Source organism: Amia ocellicauda, chromosome 12, assembly GCF_036373705.1.
Source record: "Amia ocellicauda isolate fAmiCal2 chromosome 12, fAmiCal2.hap1, whole genome shotgun sequence".
In the NCBI taxonomy this organism is placed as follows: Eukaryota; Metazoa; Chordata; class Actinopteri; order Amiiformes; family Amiidae; genus Amia; species Amia ocellicauda.
Window position 1 is genome coordinate 31,006,410 of NC_089861.1, and position 9,092 is coordinate 31,015,501.

Consider the following 9,092-nt stretch of genomic DNA (forward strand, 5'->3'; position numbering starts at 1 on the left):
GAGGTCTGGCTTTCTGCTTGGGACTTTGTTATACCTTCATCAACTAATTTGAAGCGGAAGTCATCTTCCCACTCAACACCCAAGATATAGTTTATCATCCCATTGATCAGGGTTGTTTTTCCAGCTCCAGTTGCCCCAAGAACCATAATGATCCGATTGTTTTTCTTGTTATCTTTTCCAAAGGCAATTATTTTACAGTTTCCATCAAGGTCAATATGAATCTCCTGCAGTGGGATCTTATAAACCGAAAGTGATCCAGAGTTGATCTTCTCACTTTACAGCTTAATTCGATCAGCCATTCGTTTGATTTCTTTACATGTTGAAAGGTGAGCTTTCAGACTATATTTACTTTTACCAGCTTCACCACAGTCACAACTCACTCTAACAATATATGATGTTTCTGGCTGTAGCCCAGTAATAGTGCAGTGCTCATCTGCACAGGTCATCTTCATCCACAGGTATTTCTTATCTTCAGTTCCAGGAGAGACAGTGTGTTCTTTATATTCAACAATGTACTTTTGGATCATCACCCCATCTCCTATTATGGTAGGTTTTTTCCAGCTGATTGTAATTTCTGTACAGTATTCAGCAACCATTGAAGGTTGCCCAGGGGGCTCAGTGGCTAGTGTTTTAACACTGTCACTAACAGCACCAGTTGGACCCATCCCTGCCTGGCACACTGCTTGATATTTGAACTTGTACCCTGTGTTAGGAAGTAGACCTGTCACTCTAAATGATTCAACCTTAGTAGATGTTTTCGCAAGTTTCCAATCATTCTTATCTTGAACACTGTAATAGATAAAGTATTGGCTTACAGCATTTGACCCATATTTAGGAGGATGAACCTGCAGTGTTATACTTTCATGATCTCTCATCAAGGCAACAGGCTTGTCGGGTTGTGAGAGAGGCTCAAAATGCTCACTCTGTTTGATTCCCTCTTCATAGAGGTAAATACTGGCACCTGTGTGGCTCTTGTTGGGTGAAGAGGCAGTTATAAATACAGTGTCTATTTTGTCCTTGTTTGCCTCTGCAAAGTCTATAAACAACTTGACTTTTTTCTCATGTTTTCAGACACAGATTCTGAGAAATACCACTGTTTGTCTTCCTCTGATTTTCTGTATGTTGGTGATTTGCCCTGACAGGTGGGAAGATCCTTCAAATGATTTGATAACTCTGAAAGAGAAAAGAAAGAAAAAGTTGCAGAGAAGTGAAAGTAAAACACACAACATACTTGGATTTAGGGTCCAAGACTACTCTGTCAAACTCACTCTTTGAATCCACAATCTTGGTATCTTTCATCATACTAATGTACATTCTGAGGACATTGATTTCCCTTTGCTTGTCATCCAGCCAATCCACCAGGGAGTGGTTATTAAATGGAGACTGTTCCTTATCTCTCATTATATCTGCAAGTAAACTTTCCTCTTTTCCACCTCCCCGAAGAGATGGCAGTAATCCTGACAAAGACTTCCGAAAAACCAGTTTGTACTCAAGGCACATTTCCGTGAATTTTTTTATCTTTTTGGTCATGTCCAAAAATTGACTGCAGATGCTGTCTTTCATCAAGTCACTGCATCGAACATCTATCTCAACAAAGTTTTCTAGCACGTTCTGTACTCTGTTGACTAAGCCAATGCTTATTTGACGAACTATCTGGGCAGCAGCAGAATCTAATTTTTTCAAGGGGTATAACCAAACCCGCATTGGCACTGCATGCTCCAACTGTTCACCAAGAAGTTTTGGGAGCATTGCATAAACTTTAATAGCATCCTGAAAAGATACAGGATTGTTTTCAAGAGCAAAATCACCATAAAATCTACAACTAAACTGCTCAACACTTGCTTTTTCTGTATCTGTCATTTGGAGTGAACCCTCACCCTCAATAGCAATCAGAGGTATTTTTTTAATCATTACTTGCAGGTTGCCTTCAATATTTTGAAAGTCTTCAATTTTCGATACATCAAGATCAAACACAAAGAAAGCCTGTGCACCATAAAGCACTGCTGTTACTACATGAGTGGCTGTGCCCTGTTCAAATACATATGGATATTTTACATTCCCTCGCCCAAGGTGATTCATAGTCAACTGCATAAAATTGGTTGTTGTTCTGTATTTCAAGGTGACCCGAGCCTGGTTTTTAGAATTCTTTGTGTCTTTAAGGTATTTTGTGGACCCTTTCACTTCCACCAATCCCCCCAAGAAACTTGCTTTCAGGGAGGCTTCTACGTTTAATGCAGATGGTTTATCTTCAATGGAATCCGAGGCAATGATCTCAAACTCTGTGTTACGCTGAGATCGTTCATCAATGTCATTTTGGAGGGCTTCACGATCCCATAATGTCATACCTAAAGGATACAGAAATGTCATAGTATATTTGGAAAACCCAGATTGCATTATGTAGAAATCACAACTGTCAATGGCTCAAAGGCAGACACATCACTATGTTCCACTTAGATTTGAAACCAAAAGGTAACTCCAAGAATACGTCAGTAAGGTACAGTTAATTAAACTAAAGGAAGGTTGATTGGTTATACTGGAGAGGAGCATCAGGACAGATAATGCTATTTTGAAGACTTTCTTTCCAGTGCTTACTTTCAAAGGACAAAACGTGTTTGACATGTTTAATTGCAAATGTTGCTAATGGACCTGCTCAAGACTTTTGAGTCACTTTATGAGATCATTTCCTTTCCAGAACATTCCAAGTAAAAGATTTGGGTGTGGCGTGGATGCAAGTTAAGGACATGTTGCCTCACGGCTCTAATCCTCGACCTCTTTTACCAGTTAGGCCTCCTGCTCAACCAAGATAGGAGCTGTCTCACACCAACTCAAGCGGTGTAGTTGCTCAGACTGCGCCTCAGTTTGATTGCCATGGTTGCCACACCAGAGAGAGTTTCATCCATACACGCTTGTCTCTCTCTTTTCAGGTTGAGAGGCAATATCAAGGTATTCCTTTGCCATAAGCTCCTCAGGATGAGGTCCTTGCAGCTGTGGTATCGTGCACTGAAAATACACCTGCAACACGACCACTCTCACCTAGTCACTCAGGCAAGTAGGAAGCTGCTCCGTTGGTGGCAGAGACCTCAGAATCTCACCCTTACTGTGCCCATCGGCCCAATCGTCCACCGAGTGGTTTTGAGGTCGGACGCCTCCAATCAAGGTTGGGGTGCAGTCTGTGATGTACGGGGAGTCAATGGTCAGTGGATGGAGCCCCTCAGAGCTCTCCACATTAATACACTGGAACACCATATGACACGGAGAGACATGACAGCTTCCCCTTTGGGGAAGTGTGAGTGAGCTACATGCCCTGTCAGTACACTCATCTTGTGTCTGCATTGCTTAGGCCTAACCCTACCTTCCTCCCAGAAGTAATCTTTCCCTTTCACATCAACAGGTCAATTGAGTTGATGGCTTTCCATCCCCCTCCCTTCTCTTCAGAGGAAGAGTGTTGGCTTAATCTGTTGTGCCCTGTGCTGGCGCTCAGGTTTTTCATGGATCGTACTAGGGAGACCAATTATTTCTACGCTATGGAGCGCAGATGCAGGGCCAGAGCAGTGTTTGTCACATTGGATTGTAGACACTATTGCCACGGCCTATGAGTCAGCTGGCACCCTGGTGCCTGAACATCTAGTGGCAACTAGAGGCGAGGCTTCATCCTGGTCCCTCTTCTAAGATTGGCAAACCAGTATTGGCTTCAGTCGAGCCTCATTAGCTAAGTGAGGCACAGGCTCTTGGCCGATGTATAAACCTACCTTTCCACCCTCCTATGTCAGCACAACCTGGTAGGCATAACAGTGCTATCTTTCCTGACTGGACTATGACTCTACAGAGGAGCACTTAAAGGCATTGCTCCTGGATTTGTAAATTGTGCCCAGTAGAGCTGAATTGCCCTGCCTATCCCGCTCTCTACGTAGTTTGTTTGTGTTAAGCGGATGTTACTCAGGTGCTGTCGACCTGTCTACCCCACAGTACATAGGTTGTAACGCATACCCATGCTGACAGTTTGGTAATACATCAACCCATCACCCTTTGGGTAGTATTCTTGACTTGAAAGATAATGATAGGTTGATAATGCAACCCCGGTTATTTGTTGTTATCTGTAGAATACTATCCAAAGCTTGCAAGGTCAATTGGGAGTTCTGACTCCTGACAAGGAGGGAGTAGTAGTTGACGCAAGACAATACATACAAACTGGAAACAGGAAGGGCTATTTGTGTGACATGTGGACTTCATAGTCAAGTGCTTCATACGTGGTACCATTGTAACAAATTCCCATTGGGTAGTATTCTCTTTTTACGTAACCGGGGTTACTTTTACTGCAAAATCTAAACCTACTCCTCCTTTTAGCACATACTGTACCTAGGATTTAATACATAACTATTATGTCTGCACTTGTTAACTCATTGTACTAGAATGTATGCTTATTATGTTTGTACTGATGGTATTACAGCGCTTTTCTAACATGTAAAAGTTGCCCTGCATAACTGAATCTATTAATAAATAGATAAATCATTACACACATACATACATAAATAGTCAAAATAGTAATGTCTGCAAATCTGAAGGGTATATGTTTGTGTACCCATATTTACTGTTTGAAGAACCGAAATGATTACAAATATTATTGTGTTATGATATGTTTTCATAACACACTCTGCATCAGTGATACATGTTTAGAACATTGCTTGTATCAGTTCTAAGGAAGGATTTTAATTTGCAACACATAATACGTGTAAGTTATTAATGCACTTGTCCACAACTACTCAGAAACATATTGCATAAGTGTTTTTGACTTACCTGGAATAAGGGAATCATTGCGACAGTCATAAAGCATCCCAAGTTGGAAAGGTCGGCCAAGAGCTGCAAGCTCCAGAGTGTTACTGCCAATGGATTCCATTATACCTGCTTTGAAATGAGCTCTGCAAAATGCATACCAAGGTCTCAGATTGAAAGGTCTCAGCATTCTTTCAAAATGAATCGTTTAAAGGCAATACATGAATATGCTATATGATTGTGCCATAGTATATCTGTAAAATGTTAATGCTATTAAAGCAAATAGGTTTATCTCTCAGACAACATATACACTCACCTAAAGGATTATTAGGAACACCATACTAATACTGTGTTTGACCCCCTTTCGCCTTCAGAACTGCCTTAATTCTACATGGCATTGATTCAACAAGGTGCTGAAAGCATTCTTTAGAAATGTTGGCCCATATTGATAGGATAGCATCTTGAAGTTGATGGAGATTTGTGGGATGCACATCCAGGGCACGAAGCTCCCGTTCCACCACATCCCAAAGATGCTCTATTGGGTTGAGATCTGGTGACTGTGGGGGCCAGTTTAGTACAGTGAACTCATTGTCATGTTCAAGAAACCAATTTGAAATGATTGGACCTTTGTGACATGGTGCATTATCCTGCTGGAAGTAGCCATCAGAGGATGGGTACATGGTGGTCATAAAGGGATGGACATGGTCAGAAACAATGCTCAGGTAGGCCGTGGCATTTAAACGATGCCCAATTGGCACTAAGGGGCCTAAAGTGTGCCAAGAAAACATCCCCCACACCATTACACCACCACCACCAGCCTGTCCAATTTTGGTGAGCTTGTGCAAATTGTAGCCTCTTTTTCCTATTTGTAGTGGAGATGAGTGGTACCCGGTGGGGTCTTCTGCTGTTGTAGCCCATCCGCCTCAAGGTTGTACGTGTTGTGGCTTCACAAATGCTTTGCTGCATACCTCGGTTGTAACGAGTGGTTATTTCAGTCAAAGTTGCTCTTCTATCAGCTTGAATCAGTCGGCCCATTCTCCTCTGACCTCTAGCATCAACAAGGCATTTTCGCCCCCACAGGACTGCCGCATACTGGATGTTGTTCCCTTTTCACACCATTCTTTGTAAACCCTAGAAATGGTTGTGCGTGAAAATCCCAGTAACTGAGCAGATTGTGAAATACTCAGACCGGCCCGTCTGGCACCAACAACCATGCCACACTCAAAATTGCTTAAATCACCTTTCTTTCCCATTCAGACATTCAGTTTGGAGTTCAGGAGATTGTCTTGACCAGGACCACACCCCTAAATGCATTGAAGCAACTGCCATGTGATTGGTTGGTTAGATAATTGCATTAATGAGAAATTGAACAGGTGTTCCTAATAATCCTTTAGGTGAGTGTATATATGTGTGGTACATCTTACAGGCTTTGTATTTAAATGGCATTAGTATTTTGTACTTTATTATTTAACAGGGATTTGGTGTTATGCGCGTCTACAAGGCTGTTTGGGGTTGTCTTTCCACCTCTATACAAACAAAACATGTACTTATTTCACATATTTCACCGTTATTTTACCTACAGGTTTTTTATAGCCTCAAACACATTAGACACGTTTTTATATTTCAATGATCGTGTTTATATTGAGGTATCCACAGAGAGATCTAGCTTAGGCACTTTTATTCCTTTGAACCCGTAAACAGGTTCTGAAAACGAAGATATGAGGGGCCGTTCAATTCAAAATTAACAGAAAAAATAAATTATATACCAAAATGGATATATCATATACCAAGGTTGATATATCATATACCAGAAAAAAAATGAATATACCAGAATGGATATATCATATACCAAAATAGATATATCATATAGCAGAAAAAAAAAATCATATACCAAAGTGGATATATCATATACCAGAAAAAAAAAATAATATACCAGAATGGATATATCATATACCAAAATGGATATATCATATAGCAGAAAAAAAAAATCATATACCAAAGTGGATATATCATATACCAGAAAAAATATTTCACATAGCAGAAAAAAAATGTATACCAAAGTCACGTGCGCGCAGGTGGTGAGAGACGAGAGCGGATCCTTCGCATGTCACAGGCATGAGAGCTGAGTGACGGACACATTGATCGGTTAAGAGCAGGAGAGGATCATTAGCACTGACTGTACATACACATTAATATACATATATTACAGTTGTAACAGTTGGTATTGCTACTGTATTTGTTGTTTGTTATGTATTAATAACTTTGTTTTTTAATGTAATTTGGTGGTGACCAATGTGATGCTGTTCAAGTTTATAACAAACAGCATCACTTTGACAGAACATATCGGCTAATAAAGAAGTGAAACCGATCTAGACTCATGATGGCTCAGTACTGCCCTTACATACGTGTTTGATCAAACTGTCAATTAAGTGTCTGCCTCACCATTTGTGCATATACAGTATGTTAATGTTATTTTCCGTGTTTTAATTATATTAAATGTATCACCCAGCAGCGGATCACTGGTGAGTGACAAAGTTAATATAATGTAGTTAAGAACATAAGAACATAAGAAAGTTTACAAACGAGAGGAGGCCATTCGACCCATCGTGCTCGTTTGGTGTCCATTAATATCTAAGTGATCCAAGGATCCTATCCAGTCTATTTTTAAATGTTCCCACATTTTCAGCTTCTACCACATTGCTGGGGAGTTTGTTCCAGATTGTGACGCCTCTCTGTGCAAAGAAGTGTCTCCTGTTTTCTGTTTTGAATGCCTTGAAGCCAATTTCCATTTGTATCCCCGGGTGCGTGTGTCCCTGCTGATCTGGAGAAGCTTCTCTGGTTTGATGTGGTCGATGCCTTTCATGATTTTGAAGACTTGGATCAAGTCCCCACGTAGTCTCCTCTGTTCCAGGGTGAAATGGTTCAGTTCCCTCAGTCTCTCCGAGTAGGACTTTCCCTTCAGACCTGGAATAAGTCTGGTTGCTGTATACACAGCTATAGGCTTGATTGAAGTATCTATAGTGGCTAAATCTGTGTATAGAGTACATATGTATATATATATATATATATATATATATATATAGGCAGGCTATATAAATATGTACACACACATTTTGTTGCCTTTTTCTGAATTAATACATTAATTGGAGATTCCAATAATTCAATCATATCCACCTAATCAGGACACCCGTCTGCGCGGCTCCAGTGTGGGATGAATCCTCTGTGCGGGGCGGGTATGAGCAGCTGGAGCTCAGGATTGCGTCTCCGTTGCGGTGTGGATGTTATTTCTTATGTACAGATTGTTTTTATTACATTGTTCGAATATATATCCCTGTGTTTAACGGTATCAGAGTAGAAGGGACAATTATAATGGGATGAATAACGGTGACACAGCTGGTCTGTATTGAATGGTGTGTCAGTATCATGGCTCAGGGACTGGCCCTACTCCACAGAAATGAACACATTGATGCGCTAGACTTCCCATCATCCATCTTTAATTCGCTGCGAGTGAAACGTTGAGTCCACTACCTTGGCTAATAATGACCCTTCTTCTGAAAAACAACATGATAAAAGCATAGCTTATTAATTAAAAAGTACAGCATACAATAAAACGATAGGTTGCGTATACAACCCCGGTTATCTGAAAAAGGAAGCACTGCCCGCGGGAACCTGATCGAAATGTCACTCTATCAATGCTGCCATTGGCCCCTGCGCTTGTCACTCAGAACAGGTCCCTTCCCACTTCCTGTTCTATAAAACGTGATGTCAGCGCAGGTCCGTCCTCTTTTGCCGGGAGCTTGACATTTCGATCAGGTTCCCGCGGAAGTGCGCAGGAACCCCTCCCCCTTGGGCAGTGATTCCTTTTTCAGATAACCGGGGTTGCATACGCAACCTATCGTTATCTTTCAAGTCCCAAGTGCCCAAGGGGGAGGGGTTGCTGTATAACAAAACCGTCGCAAGGGAGGAGGCAGCGAGCTGATAAGGGAGCCTGCCTCGAGGTGCACTGCTAGGGGACCTCGGCAACACAACTCCAGATAGTAACCTCAGGGGCCCCGTAGGGCCACACCTGAGCCGTCCAGGAGCGAGTCACGCTCTACCGGGAACTGTCTGCAATCAGCATATACAAAGCGGGGCTACAGAGGTTAACTCTTATGCCCTCCGCTTACAAGAGCAAGGCCGGCTGCTCTACTAGTGCAGCTAGGAGCGAGGCATAATCTACTTGCACAGTGTCTGGCGCAGGCAATCAAGCACTTGTGCAGCCTCCGTGCAATATCATGGCAGTGGACCCCTGATCCAATAGGAGTGGGGCCACAGACCCAATG

The 9,092-nt window shown here is 41.8% G+C and overlaps 1 protein-coding gene across 1 annotated transcript; it reads right to left on the reverse strand.

Annotated features, from left to right (window-relative positions):
• Positions 1-1,155: 1,155 nt before the first annotated feature.
• LOC136764060 (verrucotoxin subunit beta-like) lies at positions 1,156-4,894 on the reverse strand. The gene is made up of 2 exons (XM_066717888.1): positions 4,795-4,894; positions 1,156-2,345 (listed from the first exon to the last, which is right to left on the reverse strand). The coding sequence occupies exons 1-2, from the start codon at positions 4,892-4,894 to the stop codon at positions 1,156-1,158; spliced, it is 1,290 nt and encodes a 429-aa protein (XP_066573985.1).
• Between the last annotated feature and the right edge of the window lie 4,198 nt (positions 4,895-9,092).

Excerpts from the sequence above, each read along its gene's own strand:
- LOC136764060 (XM_066717888.1), bottom strand. The coding sequence starts at position 4,894 with ATGGAATCCATTGGCAGTAACACTCTGGAGCTTGCAGCTCTTGGCCGA. Across the intron at positions 2,346-4,794 it reads CAATGATTCCCTTATTCCAG|GTATGACATTATGGGATCGT; the intron begins GTAAGTCAAAAA and ends TGTATCCTTTAG.